The sequence below is a fragment of the Indicator indicator genome, chromosome 5 (assembly GCF_027791375.1).
Source record: "Indicator indicator isolate 239-I01 chromosome 5, UM_Iind_1.1, whole genome shotgun sequence".
NCBI classification, from domain to species: domain Eukaryota; kingdom Metazoa; phylum Chordata; class Aves; order Piciformes; family Indicatoridae; genus Indicator; species Indicator indicator.
The window spans coordinates 11,477,750-11,501,062 of NC_072014.1; the positions used below are offsets into that span (position 1 = coordinate 11,477,750).

The 23,313-nt window shown below is 40.4% G+C and overlaps 1 protein-coding gene across 3 annotated transcripts in view; it reads right to left on the reverse strand.

Annotated features, from left to right (window-relative positions):
- The window catches only part of AGAP1 (ArfGAP with GTPase domain, ankyrin repeat and PH domain 1), a 375,696-nt gene that overhangs the window by 139,761 nt on the left and 212,622 nt on the right, over nt 1–23,313 (reverse strand). For all 3 annotated transcript variants that reach the window (XM_054380803.1, XM_054380802.1, XM_054380801.1), the window contains exon 10: nt 115–219. In XM_054380803.1, the coding sequence (XP_054236778.1) occupies nt 115–219 (105 nt within the window). The remainder of the gene's footprint in view (nt 1–114; nt 220–23,313) is intronic.

Sequence of the window (23,313 nt, forward strand, 5' to 3'; positions counted from 1 at the left end):
AAAGAAGTTCCTCCAGCAAAGAAGGGTCAAAGCAGCCATCTCAGGATGAGCTTGCTGGTGTTGTTTTATCAGGGCCTGGCACTGCTGAACTCTCAGAGAGCAAGATGTACTTACATGTAAACTGGGATGGTAGGTCAGCACGCCGTTGTCGCACAACGTCACGTACTTCTTCTTCCACTCTTTATTCAGTGACTTGCCACTTCGCTTTAGCAGCATACCCTATTAGAGGGAACAAAGGGGAAAGAAGAAAGATTAAATGCTTTTTTTTTGCCAGTGCACACCTATTTAAGAAACAGAAAAAGATTAACTATAATTGCCAACATTCTTCGATATGCTTTCCCCAGCAAGTCACTCATATTCCCATTTCTCCCATGACACGTGCTTCCTCCCACCAGCAGCTTCAGTGTTTGCAATTTAGGGTGAAAAGCTCTAAATGCAGCTTTCATATAGTAAGTCATGTAAACAGAAAAGAGTGGCCTTATCCAACAGGTAAAGAAAACCCTTTTGCACTGAGTCCCATGCCTCAGGAAAGCATGTTTTCACGTGACACAGAGTAAGGTTACCTGTATGCACTCCTAGTTGACAAAGACTCTGCTCAGTGCATTTCCTAGCTCTCAAAATAAGTAACAAACCAGATTGAGTAGCTTGTGCTCCCTTCTTAGTTGTCCAGTCTCAACCCCTCCACAAACAGGGAAGAGCACACAATTTTGCTACCATTCCCTTTTGCGATATGGTGACACCACAATGGAAATCCTCCCAGCTATTTATTCCAGCAAGAGAGACACCAATTCCAGGCAAGAGCACCAAAATGGAAATAGGAAAAATACAACATTTTCCCAATGAATTACGTATAATTTAACAAAAGAGATGTGATCAGAGAAGAAAGAGGTAGGCAAGGGGACTCACCCCTTCACAAACTGTACTTGACATAATCATCAGTGGTGAATGCTAACAATCTACCTGAAACAAAGTCATCATCACATTCAAATGGACAAGCACTATTACTGCAGAGTAACTTGTCCTCAGCTTAAAATTAAAATTAGAAAGTCACTTAGAAAAGCAAAATGGAACATGCTGTAGCACACTGGAGAAGGTAAGTAAAGACATGCTTCAGCAACACACCTCCTTAGAAAATTTTAACTTCCAAATCCAACTCAGAAGGCAGTTGTGAGTTCATACAGCACTTTGGTTATTGAAAGTCTTACTGAAATGTCCTGATGGACCTACCACAGGGTAGTTCCACAGAACAAGATCCAATAACAGTGGACATTCAGATTAGTTTCATTAAATCATAATCAGGAATCTAAACTAATGCAAACTTCAGAACACAGAAGAAACGTGCACTATCAAACATGGCACCTCCAACTCCCATGGAGCTGTGTTTGTGGCAACGGGTTAAAACCTTGAAAGCAAGTTATGTTCTCTGTTTTCTTGTTAAACCCACAGCTTGATTAAAAGATCTCTCTGCACACACAGCCCCAAAGCCATGAGGGGACAAGGGGCAGTTCTGTGCAGGCAGAAATCCCCCAGAGCTTGGCAAATTCCAGATGTCAAAATGTTCAGCTCAAGTCCTTTGCCACAATCTGTATAAACTTAACAACTCTCCTGCAACCACAGAGCTGAGCCCAGTGGAAAAGCCAAGTTCACAACTGCCTGTTCCTGGACACACACTTAGAATAAAACTTCAGAGCACAGCCCATCACAATTCAAAGCACGCTGTGGATGGGACTGTAAAAAAAGGCTTGAGTTGAATGACTAAATTAGACAGCGCTACAAGCCCCGAACTTTCTGACCGTCTCGGGGTCAGATTTCTTTCTTTTTTTTTTTTTTTTGGTGCTGTTCCTTGCTACAACTCTAACTTTTATAAGAGAGATGGGGGGTTCTGAAATGCTTTCTTACAAAAGCTTCTGTGAGTGCAAGTCGCTCATCCCAATTACCGTCTCCAGTGGTTAGAGACGTTGTTTTCTTCTATTAAAAAATGAAAGCTTATTTCTGCCTTTGACTTGTCTGTTTGTCTATAGCAGGTGATCTATCACTTCACCTTTCCAATCTTTCATACCTCACCTGCAGCACGTTCACTCGCATATAGGGGGACCAAATTCTACTTATTGCTGTGGGGATCAAAAATTACTGTTTCCCTGCACTGGTTTGTTCTTCAGACCTTTTAATGGGGAAAAAGCTGTAAGGATCACAATGGTGTTTTTTTTTCTCTTCCCCCTACCCTTTCCTTTTTTCTTTAAGTTTTGAAGAAAGGGAAATACACACACTTTACTTTCTTAACTGTCCTTTTACTATACAGAAAATGTGGCAATACTTAGTAAATTTTCAATTCATGCCAGTCAAACTCAGTGATTAATGAAGTCCTACCACTTCCCTGATTATTACTATATGGAAGTACTGCTGCTATCTGAGTGCGAATTATGAAACTCTAATTTTGAACCTAAATGAAATAATTGATTCAAAATGAGGTTTCTCCTGGCTTTTAAATTGGAATTCTGAGCTACATGTTAAAGACCCCAACACCTCAGTATGTAATATGGACAACATACCTATTTCTGCATAACAAACGAATCAGACTTCCCAATCCAGTTTCTTTAGGCACTATCTCAGCAAAAAGAATAGATTTTTGTATTATGTCAGAATTAAAATTATGTTCTAAGGAAGGAACATAACTTCCTGCAAAGGAAACTGCTCTGAAAACAAGGAGCTAACCTGAAGTGTTACAAAGCAGAGAAGACCAAATAAACAACACTTTTTTTCCCCCAAGGCTAGAGACCACCACTTTGTGGTAATTATATAGAGTAGTCTGGAGAAATGCTCTTAGTATCAGGGTTTAGATCAGTTATAAATGCACTTTAAGTAAACTTAAAAAAAAAAAAAAATGGCCCAGATATGACAAAAAACATTACTTAAAAAAAAAAAAAGAAAAAGCCTTTCACTTCAGTCACATTATGTCTACATTTAAGTCACATCAGCCACTCTGCCTAGGAAACGTGATACATGGGTTCCCACTGACCTTTGGTACCTCTGAGGCAGTTTTGAGGTAGCTTGGACACGTCTCCAGTCACAGCTAAACCGGCCCTCATGTACACACAGCACACTGGAAAAATCACATTTAATCTCCAAGCTATGCAGTAAGGCACCAAGTAATCAACTTCTATTTCAAAACATCTTTTTTTTTTTTGTTTGGTCAAAACCATCTTTGCCTCAAATCATTATTAATTGGATAACATTATTTCTCCTAATTTGTAGGCAATCTTTCATTTCTTCCGTCAGGAACTGTAGCCCTGCAGGTTGGTGTAGCTGACCCAAAGCCTCCAGATTTCAACACTAAGAATTTAACACCTCCGATTTCCTCACAAACTGAGAAGAATGTCACACTTGGAATTTCATTTTTTACCACCTCCCCTCCGAAATTGCGATTCTGCATCTAAGGGAGGAACGCTTCTCCTGGCCAGACTCTGCTAGGTTGTACTTTAAATGAGCCACAGGAAAAAAAGACTTCAACTGGAGCGCACGAACTTCGCTGCTTGGGTTTTGCTCAAGGAGCTGCGTCACCCTACCAAGCAAACGGAGGAACCGTCTGTACGTACTGCGAGCTCTTTATTAGTAATGTGTATGCTACATCGAGTCCCAGGAGGTCATTGCAAGCCAAAAGCAATGTTAAGTGTACAAGCTTTAAATAACTTACAAAGTTAATGTAATGAATGTAAGTGTTATCTGAAATCCATCACTCAGTGGCTTGCTGTAGCCTCAAGCTGTGATAAAACACCACTCATAAATTTATATTAAAACTCTGTTCAATAGCAATTATTTACCAACAAAGATTTATTGATTGCATTTGCTGTTAGAGACTGGGGCTCTAACTGAGTCAATCAGCTTACGTTGTTGAGCTTCAGGGCACCAGGAGAAGTTACAGACTGCCATCAGGCTCTGCATCCCAATCATTACTGTGAGAGCAGGAGCAGCTAATGAAAAGCTGCCAGTGGAGGATTGATTGGACTTAAGGTAAAAAAAAAACAACAACAACAAAAACCAAACAACCACCCAACACTGGTCAAGGGACCACTCCACATAACATGCGGAGTTCATCTGAATACTCAGTAATTAGCTAAATCTTGCTGCTCCAGATGCCTTCCTGTGAGCTACAAATCTGGCTTGCTTAAACAACAAATGGGGAGACAGTTCAGAATTTGTTTTAGAGAAGTATTTCAGGTTTTAAGCAGCAAATTATGAGCATTTTAAAAAGTGGCCTCTTGAAATTACACTGAAGATGCTGGTAGACAAGCAGTCTTAATTTGTTAATGCTGGACAGATGGTGGCAAAACAAATGCCATCAAAATGAACATGCTGATCATCAAGAAGTGTCTACAGCTACTCTCTGGCCTGCAAAATTATCCCTGCATGTGGAGCAACATACTTTGCATGCCCTGTTGTGCTCCATTTAAATGTTCCTGCTTTCCCATGTACTTCAGAATTTCCAGAGGCCACAAGATATAAAGGGTTTCAAAAACAGGATAATGCTAGTGATCATGACACCATAGCTTACATGACACCATTTTTTCCCACCATTTGCTACAGCACTTGAATTAATTTCTTTTTTTGGGTGGTTTTTTGTGTGTGTGGGGTTTGTTGTTGTTGTTTTGTGGTGGTGTTTGCTTATTTTGAGTAGGATTTGGAACACTTGACTTTTCTTGGCATGCCAAAGTAAAAATGGCAGAGCCCTTGAAGTCAGTGGAGCCAAGACAGTACCTTCTGGAAAAGGAAACATGAAACTTGGATTTCTGTTTTCTTTCGGAACCTTACACCACTGTCATGGACAAGATACTGGCATCATGCAAAGTTTTCTTCCCTTTCCTAATTTTTAGCCAACCCCATAGTGTTACCCTGATGCTGTTTTGACAGAATGAAATATGTAATTTCACACTTAATCATTAACAGCATAAATACTTAATTTTCCACTCAGGTCTTTAGTTCTCCTAACTAGGATTAGCAGCTAGCAGCGTCATGAATTATCTGTAGCTCTATCATTTGCATCCTGTTCACAAAAGGAACAAACCTCAGACCTGTCAGAAACATCCTCCCTCAAATAACTGCAAAGGCAACCAGACATAGGCAGTATCACAAACTGTTACACAGGAGTTCTGGTCAGTGAAACATCTTCTTCCTTTAATTCTATTAACATAGAATCATAGAATTTTTGCTTGGAAAGGACCTCTAAGATCACAGAGTCCGGCCATTAACCCGGCACTGCCAATTTCACCACTACACCACATTCCTCAGCACCTCATCTACACATCTTCTAAATCTATCTCTTCTAAATCTCTCACATCTTCTAAATCTCTCCACCATTTCCTTGGGCAGCCTGCACAAGAAGAAATTTTTCCTGATGTCCAACCTAAATCTCTAAACATGGTGAACAAATGCTGGTAAGTCCTCCAGGTTTGCATCACTAGCCAACTCTAAGTAGTCTGGACAGCATCACTAGTCCAGCTCATTCTAATAACAAACAAGAGATTAGTACTTGGTATCTTTTGCTTTCAGAATATTTAACTGTAACAGCTTTCAAGTCATAAAGTCCATTTTTCCAGCATATGGTAGACAGCAGATCAAATTACTTCACCTTCAAGCAGTACTTGCATGCTACAGTAAATCTACAGTAGTTGCTCTTCTCTCTTTAGCAATTAATTTGAGCAGATACCAGAATATGCAATTAATCCTCTGGGGAATAAACTGCTGAAGATGCCCAGTGTATTTGGAATTCTCCCACAAAAATGTAACCTGTTTACCTGATTTCCTAAAGTTAATTTTTTGCCCCCAGGAATTTAAGAGAATGTTGCCTGCTGTTTTGGTCAATTGGCTCTCAATCTGGTTTTTAGTTAGGAGCCTGTAGTAAACATCTCTTACAGCAACAGGGCACATTTGGGGACCAAATGAGCCACAAAACAAGGGCTACAAGAAAGTGGAGTGCCTTATAAGAAATCTGAAAACAGGAGACCCCAAATGTTCTCAGACTTCAGTATCTAACAATAATATTAAAAAATCAAAACCTAAAAGGCCTTATGTATTCTTAATGCAGCCAAGCATACAGGAAAACCACCACATCTTCCTTAAAAATAGGCACTACAGCAGTAGCAGAGTTTTGCAACAGATACAAAGATGCTTACTGAAGAAACTATTCAAAGTTATGTTATACACCAGCTTTGGGAGAAAATGAAGCCAGACTATTGAACCCAATTCTCTTCTAACATTCCCTAAACACAAGGTAATATCTCAGTGCAGTGGGTAGTTATAGCATGAATGGATGCCTAATGCTGAGGCTGATCAGCCACTACTTTCATCTGGAGCAAAAAAGAGATTTCTGATCTGACTTGGAGCAAGAAACAGTAGCTTCGCTAAAACTTGAAGGGCAGTCAACCTGCAAGCCATTCTTTTCCAAGCTTTCCACACATACACCACTAGCAAAAATACAGAGTTACTAAAAAGAAAATCAAAAAATCCCAGTGGTGATTAAACAAGTCTTTCAGATCATTGTAGTACTGGCAATGCAGACTGCCACCTCCAACAAATTCACCTCCTTGAATTCCTGCAAGGAATCTCAGCACTAAAGACATGGTAAAAAGGAAGAACCAACCTAGTGCCTATTTACTGTGTGCGTCTTTGATGATTGCTCTGACAATTCAGCCTCCAGATTTGAGTTTACCTGACAACTGTGGGTAACACACGTGTTCCTCTAGTACGCAGCAAATAAAATTTTTCACAACTCCTCAGCTTGCAGCTGCAGGTTAAATTAGGCTATGAGCTTCCACCATGGCAATGGACAAGAATTACTGAGCATAGGAGTTTACTAACCTGACTTACAAGCATGATGTGGTTAAGAGGGCAAAACTCCGTCACAGGTTGGAGACTAGAAAATAGGAAGTTGTCACCTGGCACATCAAACTTACCCACCTAACAAGCAACCTTCATAAGAGGCAAAAACATGACTATCCAAGAATGCTCACAGAAGAATCTGTATGGAAAGCTAAACACAGCCCTGCTGCAGCAAGCAGGTGGACCAATAAACACATTGCTCTGGTAGAGCATCCAAGTCCAAAGCTGCACCCATGTGCAAAACACTGAGGATAACGCTGCAGACCTCCAAACAGGCATGTCAAAAGATGTGTGTGCAGCACACAGCTGAAGAACAGACATGATCAGCAAAGTAGGAGACTTCTTGAGCTCTCCTTCAGCTGACAGCTTTGTGAAAGCAGCACTTTTGGTAGCCCTAGTTTATGATTATTTCTAAAATTAGACTTTATAAAATCAATTGCATGTTGAGTTACCTGTGTATTCAAATGCATTACAAAATGCAATTACAAATATAAAAGAAAGGCACATCTCTTGCTCTAAATGCAATTTACCACTCTGAATAAGGCACAGCACCTAGCAAGTCAATGTTTTCCTGCCTTACAGTAGTGTCTGCCTCTGTTGCCTTCTGAGGTTTGTTCCACTTACCCTGGGCTGTTAAAAAGAGAAAAGAAAAAGAATCACAGCCCTTAATGATCTCAAGTAGTTGGTTTATTAACCCCTTGGCATTGGCAGTTGTGGTTTCCCTGACACCACAGTCAGTGCTAATGTGAAATGCACTGCAATGCAAATCATTATCCTCGTGTTGGAGAAAGCAGACGGCTGATGCCAAGGGGTCTAAGTCAGCAGCAGAGCAGCCGGCAGCGATCGGCTCCGTTTGAACTTTTACCTCTTGCTGCAGCTCCAGCATCATGCACTGTGCTCTAACTACTCTGGCCACAAATGAAGTCAGCACCCATGCCAATAAGCCTGGCAAAATGCTGCTACTTACACGAAAATTACAAGGAAAACCAACGATGGGAAACTGATCTGGTGCAAACAAACACAACTGTGTGGCACAGTTAATTTAGAAAAGGCTCTACAAGCAGAAACGTTTGCAGTGGTAGAAACAGCTGCGGTGTCAGGCATGAAACAGAAATAACAAAACATTTATTTCCCTAAAGAAACAAACTGAGTATTGTTGGGATGATATAAAAAAAGGATCCATCGTGCAGACATTACTACTTCCAGGTAGGTGATGTGGCTTTCGTTACAGTAGTGGCTCTGTTCCCTGAACCCTCAAATTCTCTTTATCATATTTTATATAAAGTAGGGATTTTGGAGGGGGGAGTTCATTGGAGAAGAGCCATGAAAAGCTTAAAACCCAATTTTAACTCTCTATCCTGACACTACAGTGTTTCCATAGAAACATGAGGAAGACCACTTAAGAGCAGCTTTTTTTTTTTTTTTTTGTAGCCATGTTTGGCACCATACCCCTCCCCCGGACAACCTATTATTTCACAAATGGATGCTTTTTGCAGCTTGTTCTGTGCAGGCTCCGATGAAGGGGGGAAAGAAAAAGAATAGTGGATCTTTAACCAGTTCCCTTGTGGCCCCCTCCCTTTTTTGTTGGTAATATTTCTGTCATTCTGCCAGGGTATATGGTACAAAGGGTTACACTTTAATTGAGCTGTCAGCATCTCCAACAATCCTATAAAACTCCGATTATGCACGGCAGGGTTAGTGACACACTTGTTATTGTGGATGCCCTATTTGCTAAACCCGAGCCCCCCCCTCACAGGTCACATAACCCACGCGACCTTCCTGTCATTAGCCGCGTCTATTCCTACCTCACTGCTGTGAAAATCACACAAGCGAAGGCTTCAAAGCCCTTGCCAGGACTGAATTCGACCAGGAGCTAATCACCCACAAATCCAGCTCAAATGGCAATAATTGGCTAAACTGCTCACCTCTCCAGAGCTCAGCAGTAATTTGGGATAATAAAGAAAAGAATTATTCAGCTAACTGCCCTGAAATGTATGCTTTGTGACCGACACACTTCACATTTTAATAATGATGGACACAAAATCCAATTTAATACAGCATCTACTGAACAACGAAACCAAGAACACTGGCGGGGGAAAAAAAAAAGTATGGGGCTTTTTTTTTTTTTTTTTTAACTGTGTTACACATTATTGTACAGAAAGGATTCACACTTCGTGTTGTCAAATTTTGGGACCAAAACTGTCTTCGTGAACAACACTCAAATTCTGCACTTTAATGGGACTTCTTAGAGATTTTTTTTAATTATTTTTTTAATCAAAAGGAGTGCCCTGCACTAAAAAAAAATATTTTGCTGCACAGTTGTACCTCTGATCCTTAATCCGTCATAAGGCTAAGTTAAGAAAAACCTCTTTTTTCCCCCCTAGACTAGAAAGGTGCCTTTTTAGTTATTATAGTTAATAGCATTTCCTGATTGGCTCATTTTTCTTTACTTTTACACCTTGTCCTCTGATCACTGAATTGTTGGCATCAATGACCACACCACACACACTTGCTAGATAGGTAGCAACACTACCCAAACTGCCTCACAATGTGACCAGCCTCCCAGGATGCACTGAGCTTGTTCAACGCTGCAAAGATACTCCATAACTCTTCCTTCCACCCACCCCATTCTTTGTCCTCAAATTTCTCTTAACACCAAGAAAAGAAAATAATAGAAAACAATTCTATATACACACACAGAGAGAAGCATTGCATGCTCTGAGCTGTCCTACTGCCCATGTACCTCAAGTGTCCAATTCTCACAGAGGAACAGTAATCACAGGATCACAGGATGTTAGGGTTGGAAATCATTGAATCCAACCCCCCTCCCAGAGCAGGACCATAGAATCTAGTGCAGGTCATACATGAATGCATCTAGATGGGTCTTGAAAGTCTCCAGAGAAGGAGACTCTACAACCTCTCTGGGGAACCTGAAAAGAAGTTTCTTCTCACATTGAGGTGGAACCGCCTGTGCTGTAGGTGAAGATGACAATTCTCCTGAGATGCAGTCAATGTATGTTGGGCACCTAGCATTCTCCCATTCTTTCATTTTCTCATAGGAAACATTCCTTCACCCTCTTTAACCTATTCATCCTACCTGCTAAGGGCACACATGGAATTAGCATCTTCCAGACACATTGCTGCTCCAGAGTTACTGAAATGTTACCAAGTGTACCTATAACTCTCAAACTCAGTGAGTGAAATGTCTCTCGACACCAGGCACGTTTCTTGCTGGCCTAGAAAGGACTGCCATGTATAGATGGATTCTGAGAGATGTGTCAACATCCCTGCATGTCAGCTGCCAAAAAGATCCAAAATCAAGAGGCAGCAATTCTACTTAATTCAGACAGAGATCACAAGTGTTGTTTCAAGAAGTTAATTCAGAAATGCATTATACCTCATCTAAGGCATTCATGTACCTTCAGTTTTATAAGTTATCAGAAGGTGAGTCAGAAAGAGCAGCCACCTGAGCAGATACATTAGCAGGCTAAAGGATTACCCACTAAAATGGTTGAGTCAAACATGATTTTAAGCAAACATGGGTTTAAGCAAGAACCTCTTCCCTAAAGATCACAAAATCATGTTTCATGCTCTTACAAGAGCTGCAGAAAAGGAAAAAAGCTCATTTAGTCATAACCATATTTCTCGCAATACCTGATCATTACAACAGGAATCACTTTGAAAAGGCTGGTTTCATACAGCTCTAACATCAGTACACACTTTGTTTCCCGTAGAATAGACTTTCTGGTAAGGGTTTTTTTGTTGTGTTGGGGTTTTTTTGTTTGTTTGGTTGGTTGTTTTTTTGAAAACAGGAAAAAAATGGAGACACAACCATATTCATTGCCAAGATGGCATCAGAGCTGGTTACATGGAGACCACAAGCTGTTCCAAGAAGACACAAGGAAGAGCAAAGCCATCATCTTGTGACATCTGAGATGTAATATATGCTCTGATGGCCATGATGAGCTGCCAAACCCAGCCTACATTCAGACAAAGACATTGAAGCACTTGTGCTCTCAGTTTCTTCTTTAAAATGAGGAATATTTCCAATAAATGTAGAATATACTCAGACACAAACAGGCAACTGTATATAGAGAGAGTTATGATCACATTGCTTTGCTATCTGCTGGACATCTGAGTTGACTTTGAGCGAAACAAACCATTTCTAAAAAAATATGATCTATCTACTAGTGGCAGCAGAGCTGTGTCCTTTTAAACAGTCCTGTTCAGAGGACTCTCCTTTTTTCTTGCAAACAAGCGATTTCTGATTGTGCTAATCAGTCAATCTGTACTTCATAATCTGAAAAGAAAATTATTCCGGCTTCAACTTGAAATATAAAAAGTGGGTATCTAATTCACCACAAAAAAATGGTCAGGGGCTGGTCAGCTCAGGTCAAGGACCATGACCTGAGTCACACTCTTGGGTGCTCTGAGAGAAGAAATGATTTTTACTGGATGTAAAATTTCCCTTGGGAAACCACATACACAACACCTTAGATGACTTCTGCTGATCACAAGATGGAACACAATGGTCTGTGGGTTTTTGCCTTTCAAAGACCACCCCGATGTCTACTGGAGTAGCAAGTAACTTCCTCAGTTTCCAAGAGCCCCAGCAGCAATCCACAGCACCAGCAGAGCCAGGGAAGGAGAAAGGCAACTTTCTACAGCACAAACTTGTAACGAATGCTTCTGAAGCCTCTTGCTTAATCTATACCACATATTTCAAGACTCTTCTGCATCAAACTATCTCCACCAGTACAATGCCTCCCTGAACTCCAATGAAAACCTATCCAAGGCCACTTTCAGGGATTTAAGGGGATAATCTAACATTCAAATATAGATATATTACGCTGTGTTCTTAAATTGTTACTGCAAAAAGGCAAAGCTACTGCTGTCATTAACAGTAGTAGTACATTTTTACTGTGCTAGATGGTATAGAAATTACAGTTAAAAAAAAATATGAGACATATTGCCAGTGTCAGTCATTTGAAAAAACTTTTCTGAGAAATTATAAATCCCTGCTTTTGACATGGATATTACTAGGATTTTTGAAGTATTAACCCGAGATAACCTAAAATTTATTTAATATGCCTCAAACCAGTACTTCTGAGAAAATAGGCTAGTTTTGTCTGGGCCTGCTTTGTCCTATATACAGCATCCCCTCCTCCTCTCCCCCACTTACCAAGCTTTGCATTAATCAGTGCAATTTCAAAATAAAGGATTCTGCATATTGCGTCAGCAAGTTAAAAATTGTAATATTGTTTTAATGTTAAAATCACTCCAGACACAATATTTCCTATGCAGTGTATTTCATGGCTCATTTGCTTCAACAGATATTAAGCTTCAGTCAACAATTAACTACTGCCACCTTCTTTTATTTATTTATTTTTAAACCAAGAAGATTCAGCAGAAGAGCTAAGGCACAACTTGAATTTATTAGATGGGTGTTAATTCAATGTCACCAGTTTATTTTCTTTCTATAAAGTATCCATTCTTGAGAATGATAGGGTCACTTAATCTACGTTTCAGCTGAATTGAAATTCAGATTTGAGCCACGCAGCATCTATTTTAGCCAAAAAATTGCTGTAAGTGCATCAGTTTAAAAGACCATTTAAACTGTTAATCGTTTTTCAGTTACCATATAAGATCATTCTCAAACATAACCATTTAACTGAACATTTAAATGGCATCTCGTATACAGCGCTTGCTCTGTTCATAGTGATAGGAAAACTGCATCAGAAGAAATGAGCAATGGGAGCCATTTGTTAGTTTTCTGCAATGAACCCCTCAGTTCATCATCCCTTTCACTTCAGTTTGGGTTTACCTGCAGTTTCATGGTGCCACTGCTTCAAAACCCAAAGACAAGATGAACCATCTTAATTCCCACATTTTGAATCAAAAGATATTTTTATTGTCATAACAGCAAAAATAAGTGTTGATGGAAGATGCCATGCTACCTTCCCTACCCATTCAGAAGAATGTTACAGTGCATTTGGGATGTAAACCCAACCCCTTGCACAAATGTAAACCAAAGCAATATTTTGCAGGGTTCAAAGGAGGGCCATGGAAATGATCAGGGGGTTGAAAGACCTCTCCCCTGTGAGGATAGGCTGAGGGAGCTGGGGTTGTTCAGTCAGGAGAAAAGACTGTGAGGAGATCCAATAGTGACCTTCCAGTACCTGAAGGGGGCCCTACAAGAAGGTTGGAGAAGACTGCTCACAAAGGCCAGTAATGATGAGGGGCACGAGTTTCAAACTAGAGAAAAGTAGATTTATGTTGGATGTTTGGAACAAGGCCCTTACCATGAGGGCAGAGGCATACTGGAACAAGTTGCTCAGGGAGGTAGTTGAGGCCCCATCCCTGGAGATATTCAAGGTCAGGCTGGACAAAGCTCTGGGCAACCTGATCTAGTTGAGGATGCTCCTGCTTACTGCAGAGGCAGTTGGACCAAATGACCCTCAGAGCTCCCTTCCAGAACAAACCATTCAATGATTTCACAAGACATTTCATGTCCATTAGAAGCCTTAAGAATCAGGAAGCAGATGCTGCATTTTTGCATAACTTGACTCACACACAAATGGTATCAGAAAAGGCACATTGTGCAACACTACAGTGGTCTGGCCCACAAGCCCAGAGGAGCACAGTTCACAGAAGATGTTGTAACAAAGGTGGCAGTGGCTAAATCCTCTTGGAAATGTCTACTGCTGGAAATGGCAGGTATATAAGGTGGCAGCAAAGTGTGATGCTCCAGAACGAGGATCCCATCAGTAAAAGTCCATGGCTGGGCCACGGTCTGCTTTAAGCATTTCTGTCAGCACATCTTTTCAGGCAGTTCTGCTACCATCAGATCTTTCCATATGAAGCCCTAGAGTTGACTACTTCTGTGCACTCTGTAATACAGATTATGGATTGCTTTTGCAGTCCTCAGGTAATTGAATGCACTGGTCACTCAGCAATTTAATGTTTAAGCATTCCATATGTAGTGACTGCAGGTACCATTTCTAAGAATGAAGACTTACATCTGAAGGAGACAACCCAGGAAATCTTAAAGCAGAAAACCAAAGATGTTTCCAGAAACAAAGATAATTGCTCCTCCTAAAAATCAGTAAAGATACACACAGCATATCTTCCCTGTAAGAACTGCCTTTCACACATGTTGATCATTCCATTTTAAGCATACATGCAACATCATTAATATTTTAGTTGAACGGGCAAGAGAAAAATACCTCAAGTGAGCTCCTCTCCTACAGAGGCTATTACTCTTTTATGAGACAGTATCTGAGAACCAGGTAGCTTGCAGGCAACACAGAAGAACACTATGTTCACAAAAGGTAATTTATAAACATCATTTATGGATTTCTCTGTGCAGTTGCATGGTTGCAGACAAGGCAAATTATAACATGTTGGAGACAATCTCCCTCAAAATAATATAATCCATTATTTAGTTAAGTCATCAGCCGCAGACAAGATGAAGGACTAATTTTTAACCACCTTTCCCAAGTTTCTTTAGATAAAGAACGTGTTTGCAAAGATAAAAAAAATATATATAAATAAAAATGCAAGGTACCCAGAGTGCAGCTAATGGGATTTGACGCTGGCTTTAATTTTAATGAAGAAAGTTGCCAGTAGCAACAAAACTGTCAGCAGCAGCCAAGCACCATTAATAAAGACCCAGACAACATTAGTGGCACGGCAACAGTACAAAAGGTTCCCCCCGGTTCATGCTGTGCTAAATTGGCTGCCCAATTTTTCTTAAGTGTCCATACTATTTAGAAGACAATTTATTAATTTTTGTCATCCATTGTCAGTTGACAGGCCATCATTTTGCATCCTGAATTTGAGATGAAAACTAATTGAAAAGACTGGCAGTATTTATGAGGGGTATTATTTGTCAATTATGGCTGATGATAGTACTTGGTACCACCAACTTTAATACTCCCTGCTTGGGTGTGTCAGTCAGACTTCTTGTCATTTCTGTGTTAGCTCTACAAAAGTGACAAAAAGCAATGACCAAATCAATTTAGAAAACTCATTAAGGAAGAGATGCCCATCATTCCCTGCTCTGAAATCATCAGGGTAGGGAAAAAAACACAGATATCACCCAGGAAATCATAGCTTTCTCTCACTGGCATCTTCCAGGGAAAAAGCCCACTCTCTTTGTTTCCTACAAACAGAAGAGATTTGTAAATATGTCATGATTTAAATTATCCCTTTTTTTCTAGGCCTACTGAAATGCTTTTGCTATCTTATCACTGTCTTTAAACTGTTTCTTTGCAATTTGGAAAAATCTCAAAGGCCCTCAAATTCCATCTGCAAAGTGGCAAATCTTAAGTCCAGTCATTACAGCTTACCTCTTACTCCATCAAGTTTGATATTTGAAAATAAAAATAAAATAAAAAGCTTTCATAATTTGAAGCTTTCAGCACTATTTCCAGCATCTCTCAAGAGAACACCCTGTAAAACAGCACCATAAACAGAGCGTTTAAAAGGCAAAACAAACCAGTATGCACCTCATCCTGTACCCTAGAGATTTAAAAACAAACAATTAATACCCTGGAAGAGCAGGAATCTGACTGCTACAGGTGATACATCATACCCTGGCTAGGGCACTGAACTGCCTGTAATATCACAGTATCAGCTGCTACTGGTTTAAGTGTTGGCCTGTAATCTCAAAAGGATCTGCATTTGTGGATCTTGCTCAATCTGTCAGAAACATTCTCCTATCTTCCAAACTGAGGAACACTTTCAAAAATCTAGTGGAAACTAAACAAGAAGAATATTCTTCTATCATAAAACCAACCATGTAAACACTAACTCAGTTCAGACTGAATCCATCCTATGAATGCACACCTGTTTTCCAGAAGACACTGTCAGTTTTGTTTAATTTTTTTTTCTTCAGGGATAGTGTTTCCCAGTATCTTACATTTTTAAATTCAATTTAAAGCACAAGCTTCTTCTCTCCACTGCTTCCTGGAATTAAAAATACTGTGGATTTAGTTATCCTTCTGCATGAGATAAAATGAATTTATCAACCTTGCATTATGTTAAGTATGAATTCTCAATCTGGAAAAAAATCTGGCACAGTTCTTACATTACAGAGATGATCATTAGCTTCTTTTCTTCCACTGTATTCATGCTTGGTCTCTCTTACATATAAAACACCACTAAGTGCCTCTTTTGGGGACGAGAAAGCTGTTTGCTTCCTTTGATACACTTCCAATTGCAAGATGCAAACCCTCAACTTGCAGCTGTGTGTAGGCAAATCCATGCCTGCTATGAGAGGCTCACCTAGCCACATTACAAGAGGATGGAAACCTTGCTGATCACCAGCAGGAAGGTTTTCACTTTTTTTCATTACAGAATTAGCGAAATGGTGCTGGAGAGGCTGGTCAGGGTCCTCCAGTATCCCACTGGCAACTGTTTCCACGCAGTGTAAGAACCTAATACATAGGTTTGGGGGTGAGAGGGTTGGTGGGATGTTAAGACTCATGTAGAGAGACTATTTTGTGTGTAGGCTTCCTTGGGCATTTGTATTTTGCTCTCATCTGTGCATTAATAAAAAGTGCCAGCAGGATGCCTTCGTGAAGCCCTTTAGAATGGCAGCAGTAGGTGACTGAGCAGAGATGCTCATCAGAAACAAGCAGAACCTGCAATGCAGCACAACTCTGCCACTGAGAACAGAGGATTTTATACTAGGCCACCATTGATTTTCACTCTTCTCAGAAGTGATCCTCCAATATTTTTTTTTTCTATTTTAACTGACCTAAGAGAAGCTCAAATCCCAGAAATAAAAACATGAATGTTACTAGTGCTCCAGAAACATCAATGTCAGCAGCATAGGTAGTGATAGGACTAGGGGGAATGGAATAAAGCTGGAAGTGGGGAGATTCAGGCTGGACATGAGGAAGAAGTTCTTCCCCATGAGAGTGGTGAGAGCCTGGAATGGGTTGTCCAGGGAGGTGGTTGAGGCCCCATCCCTGGAGGTGTTTAAGGCCAGGCTGGATGAGGCTCTGGCGAGCCTGATCTAGTGTGAGGTGTCCCTGCCCATGGCAGGGGGGTTGGAACTAGATGATCCTTGGGGTCCCTTCCAACCCTGACTGATTCTATGATTCTATATAAAACATGACTTCACTCACTGGATTACATGAACACTGCCTACTTTCATAGAATCAGAACATATATTAGAAAGACCTCTGGAGGTCATCCAGTCCAGGCTTCTGCTCAGAGAGAGGTCAACATGGATTAAGTTTAGGGCTTTGTCCAGCTGACTCTTGAGGAGTCTTCTAAGTCACACTTAGAGGCATCTCCAAGGATGGAGGTATTTCACAGCCCCTTTAGATACCTTCTCCAATACTTTAATGCCCTCTAGCTGGGTGAAAAAAAAAAGTTTCTCCATCTTTAGTTGGAATTCCCCATCCCAACTCACAACAAACTATAAATCAGAGAACAGCTTCCTTTACTCCTCCATTAGATCAGTCGGTTGGCAGCGAGGTACACAAAAACTTGCTTTCCTCTTGCATTACTGAAGAGCTTCACACATTGCAAAGCACCACAGCAAAGTAGCTGCAGGGTTGTAAGACCCACTAGGACAATTGCTCAGCTATTATCCCAAAATGGAACAGGTTTGTTCTGCCATCAGTAACACCTTTTATGCACTTACACTGTCATCTTAAATGGAGGTTAACTAATGTATTACCAATTTAACTTTCAGTAAGATCCTAGGCATACGTGTGCCCAGGGAAGCTTCCGCTGCTTGAATCCAAAAGGAACTGAAGTCAAAATAAAAACCACATATTGCTGCTGAAAAGGAAATGGAAAGCTTTACCAGTCTACTTGGAAATTAAGGAGACCACAGCAGAATAATGCTTTATGTATTTTCTAAAAGAATCCAATCTTGCATCAAAAGTGCTGCCACTCAGATTAAGGAGAAACTGCGCTCATCCAAAGCCTGAAGTCAATATTGTAAGACAAGGGGGACTTCATCTCAATTCAAAAACTTCAGATGAAGAGAAAACTCAGAGACTTGTTTGTGAGCATTTTTCTCCTCCAGCAGGCAAATCTCTTTAAAAAAAAAACCCAGCTCAATGGCACAAGTCTACTGTAAACACAGCAAGAAAGCTCCTTTTCTCCAATACATCTGTAAAAGGACAGTGATTTGACAGAGGATAAATTCAATGTCTGGATTCCCTTAATCTAGGTCAACAGGCAGAGACACTAGGCACCTTTGACAATCTTGATGCTTTTAAGATAGCGTGTCTAAAGTTTCTACCCCTACTGCAAGCAAACTAGTTCAACCCATGATATAAAGGAGATAAGGTCACCACAAGAAACAGTGTAAAATCTAATTTATTTTCTCAGTATTGTTGTGGGGAATTGCATGGCAGAAGAAATTAAGGGTCCTTTGTAAGCATCCTAACTTTCTGGAGAAATGCACCATTTCTTTTACTAAATCTACCTTTTTAACCTCTTTGTTGCAAAGTGTCAGCGGTGCATCAGCACCGGGGAGAGTGACTAACACACAGAAGCTGCTGTGCGAGCTATCGGGAGTCCAATCTGGAGTTCACCTACATGTTAACTCCTACCACTAATTCATCATCCTGGCACCCGACAGCTAGGCTGATTGTGAGCCTTACAGGACAATAAGGGTCTCGGCTGACCACCAAAAATCAGCCCAAGGGAGGAGGGGTTGATGGGCACGGACCTGGAGAAGGCCTAAGATAAGTGCTGGCTGTCAGTGCAAGGACAAAGAAGGGCAGGCCCTGGGGAGAGAAAGGAGATAAAAAAAAAAAAATCTCCACAACTGCTTTATCTGATGAGGGTTATGGCTAATTAATTATAAACTCAATTACCTAACCCTTACTTCAGCAGTCTCTATTCATTAAGAGATAAAACCTGACTGACTGCTAACTTTCTCTTGCACACATGCACGCACAGCACCCTTACTTCAGGTTTGCACACTTTAGCACACAATTTCTTAAAAAAAGATTTCCAAAAGCCTTCCTACCTGTCAACTTTGTGCTGGCAGGGTGGAAGATTTCTCCTTTTCTTCTCCCTACCACCCAAAGCACCCTCTGTTGCACAATGGGAGGGCCAGGCCTCCATGCTGTGCATTGGCATTTAAAAGCGAAAACCAGACATTAAACAACAGACATTATGGACATCAAAGCCCCTTTTCACAGTCAAGTTTCTGCCTCCATGGGCTTCTGATCTAGTTCACATTTTGGGCTTTTAATTTTGGGTGCTAAAAGCTTGGTAGTGTAGCTCACTGGTATCAACTAAACCTTATTCTCCCAAAGTTTGAAAGTAGCCAGCAAAAATGAATTGCACTAAAGAATGAACTCTGAAAACCCTTAGCCAAGCTAAAGTTTGCTAATAATTCAAACTGAATTTTGCATGTAAGGTATTAGAAATGTGTGTTTTATCACTATTCAGATTCCACCCACATTCCTGTGGTGTTTGGCCTCTGTTCCAGCTTAAATTCTTGCCCCCTTGCATCGTGCCTGACATGAGCTCAAAGAGCTTCACAGAATCAATCCTGGCCATTAAAAGAAAGCTCCTCTTAATCTCTTTCCAAAGACTGCAAGACCTGTCTTGCTCTCACCTTTTGAATATGTTGATGTTCTCAAACCCCTGTTTCACTGTGGTTGCCCTCTGCTCTAGCTTTTCCATTTTACAGGAAAATGTTCTTGACATTTTTCTTTTTAATGGGGTTACATACACACATATGTGTGTGTGTGTGTTTATATGTATCTGTATCTCTCTACACCTACATAAAATGACAAGGCAATCACACTCCTATATTTCACATCATCTCAGAAGAACTTTTTCAAAGGATAATTTCTTCCAGTATGTAGAATGAAGAAACTCAGCTTTGTGTCTCTTTCTTACACGAAGTGCTATTTCAAATTACTATAAAGTATATTTATGATATGACATTTTTGTTCATTCAAGATGTATGGCCTTTTAGGTCATTTTTTCATACTTCATATACATCAAATTAAACAAGAACATCACAGTAAAATAATTGGGCCAGCCAATTCCCATCATACAAGCTCTTTACTGCAAAGACATAATTCTACGATGGTATTTTAAATCCATGTTTTGGTCTTGGTTATTACAATATTCAAAATTTTTTATGTTACTAATACTTATGCTTTTGGACTTGAATAATCACAGAATGGCTTAGGTTGGAAAGAACTTTAGAGATCATGTACTCCAAGCTCCCTGCCATGGGCAGGGAAGCCTCTCAGCTAGACTCAGCTGCTCAAGACCTCATCCAATCTTCTCATTGTCCTGGGCTGCATCCAGAGAAGTGTGGCCAGCAGGTTGAGGGAGGTGATTCTTCCCCTCTACTCCACTCTGGTGAGACCCCACCTGGAGTACTGCATCTAGTTCTGGAGCCCCTATTACAAGAAAGATCTGGAGGTGCTGGAATGTGTCCAGAGAAGGGCCACGAGGATGATCAGAGGGCTGGAGCACCTCTCCTATGAGGACAGGCTGGAAGAGTTGGGGCTGTTCAGTCTGGAGAAGGTTCTGAGGAGACCTTATTATGGCCTTCCAGTATCTTAAGGGGGCCTACAAGAAAGCTGGGGAGAGATTTTTTAGGATGTCAGGTAGCGACAGGACTAGGGGGAATAGAGCAAAACTAGAAGTGGGTAGATTCAGATTGGAGGTTACAAAGAAGTTCTTCCCCATGAGGGTGGTGAGACCCTGGAACAGGTTGCCCAGGGAGGTGGTAGAAGCCTCATCCCTGGAGGTTATTAAGGCCAGGCTGGATGTGGCTGTGAGCAACCTGATCCAGTGCGAGGTGTCCCTGTCCATGGCAGGGCAGTTGGAACTAGATGATCCTTGAGGTCCCTTCCAACCCTGACAATTCCATGATTCTATGACTCTCCAGACTGGAACAACCCCAGGCTCCCTCAGCCTATTCACGTAGCAGAGGTATAGTCCTGTGGTTTATTTCACTCTTATGCCCCTTATACACTGCAATGTTTTCTGAAACTTGTTTCTTCATCTGGTTCCCTTTTTTGCTAACTCCTGACTGAGACCTTCAGTATACAGCAGGTTGCTCAGTTCAATCTTTGGAGACTCTTGAAAAGATAAAATCTATTATCTTAAGATACCTACTTTTCTTCACTCAATAATTTAAAAACTTTCATTCAAAATGTGGGTCTAATGATCTTTAAGCATAACAGACGGATAACCTCAAGTAAAACTAAAGGCTGTCTATTTAGACACAGCCTTCACAAATTTGAGAAGTAAAATTCTCAACACCTTAATCACATTTAGTTGCCAAGTCGACACTGGTTAGCTTTTAAATGAAATTTCAAACAATATTACAGCCTTCCTTTCATCTTGACCTTCTCTTCTACTATGACTGCCCTCAACAGAAACAATTTTAAAACAAATTATTATTTTAGTATTTCATATTGCTTCCTTGCTCCCCTTCTGCATTAAGTTGAAAGACTTATGCCATACTTTTGTGGTTGAGAACTGTCTCTTGAAAGTTGTTATGTTTTTTGTTTGTTTGGGGTTTTTTTGTTGCGGGTTTTTTTTTTTTTGGGGGGGGGGGCAATAGTCTTAAAGCTTGTCATATGAATACTACAGTGGATCAGCTCCTTGGGGTTCTTTATAACTTTCCATCTTTTTAACTTGATGGTTTATAGCACATTTCAGGACACATGTCTGAATGCTCTGTATCATCTCTACCCACTCTGACCAATAATTCTAAGGATATTCCAAAATGTTCCATTAAAGATTTTTTTTTTTAAGTCTTCTCATTCTCTTCAGTTCTTGCTTTATTCTTCACCCCTAAATGCAGCTACAGGAGATTACTATCTACTGAATAAAAGTGCAGAGTTTTCTATTTATATTCTAAGAGATGAGGAAAAAGTCTGCATTAGGTTTATTGGGAGTTACGTATCTGAAGTTGCCTAGGCAGCTGACATCTCTGGCCAAATCCAAAACTCAAGCTGTTGTGGATGGCAGATACACCACCATCTTCCTTTTCATTTTTGTAACTGTAACAACTTCATAGAATCCCCACTCAGCAGAAAGTAAAGGAGAGAGCATGTGCTAAGCAACAAAAAATAGAACATCTCATTCACTTCTAAACTCCTTTCCATCCCATTTCTCCCTTTCTGGAGTCCTAAGCTCTTCCCTGTTGTGATATGAGCATTTCTAGTATCCAAATCCAGTTGTCTTCTGACCTCACTTGTCACTAACACGGGCAGTTGTGGAGTCTCCCTCTCTGGAGATATTCAAGGTCTGTCTGGATGCGTTCCAGTGGCCTGGTATAGGAGATCCTGCTATGGCAGGGGGGTTGGACTAGATGATCTTTTAAGGTCCCTTCCAAGCCCGAACATTCTATGATTCTGTAACATGTATGGAAAAGTTCATTCAGATTAGCAAGTTATTGCACATACCAACCATTTTAAGCCTACAGTCCTGTAACTTTTTATCTCAAGGAAGATAATTGTACTTTGAACAAATTAGAGCTCAAAAAAAAACCAAAAAAAACCCAACAAACCAAACAAACCAGAAACAGTAAAAAAAAAAAAATCCAACACCATTTTCCATCAGCAATTTCCTGCAGCTATTTAACTTAAAAATATAAACCATGCTTGGAACAGCCATGCACTCTCTATGCTGTTCTCTCCATTGCCTTCCCATCACACTAACAGTATTAGGTAAAAAAGGAAGACTTCTCCCATTCATCAATAGCAGAGTTATTCATCCGAAGTTTATTAGCTCAGGTAATTCGATCAATACACTTCACCTTTATAGTGCAGTTGTCCTTGTGAGCAAAGCATTTTGCGTTTTATAGTGAGATGGTTATTATGAAGGCTATTCATAGGGAAATTCTCTGCAGTTAAAAGTTTTTCCAATTAACTACATTTAACATCATTTAAGCCATAAAATGGCGGTTACATTTCACATGATGTTGTCTAAGTGTGGCAGTGCTTAGAAAGCAGTTAGCGCCCATTTGGCAAATACATCAACCAATACTTTGGAACAGAAATGGAGAAAAGCCTGCCAGCAAATGGAGAGAGACCTTTTCAATACAGAGTCATGGAAGCACACAAAAAAGGCACCCATCAGAAGAAAGCCTTTAGAAAATCGTGACAGACTCAAGAGTTTCCACAGCCCTAGGAATGCTCCTTGCTATCAGTTCTTCTTCAATTCAGTGTCAGTAGTCTTTCATTAGGTTTCTTTGTGAATTTCCTTATTTCTTTTCAGTTGTGGTGTCTGGGTGATTGAGCTATGAACTTCCAATGAATTTCAGCACATGAGAACAAGTTGTCTTATGTCCTTTGGGATGAAGATTTCCAAAATCCACTAGCCTCATTCCATATCTGAAGTAAGTAACACCTGAGCTGCCTCCTCAGTTGCTCTTTTTCAAATATAAGGCACCACACAAAAGATGAGGAAAAATTCTTT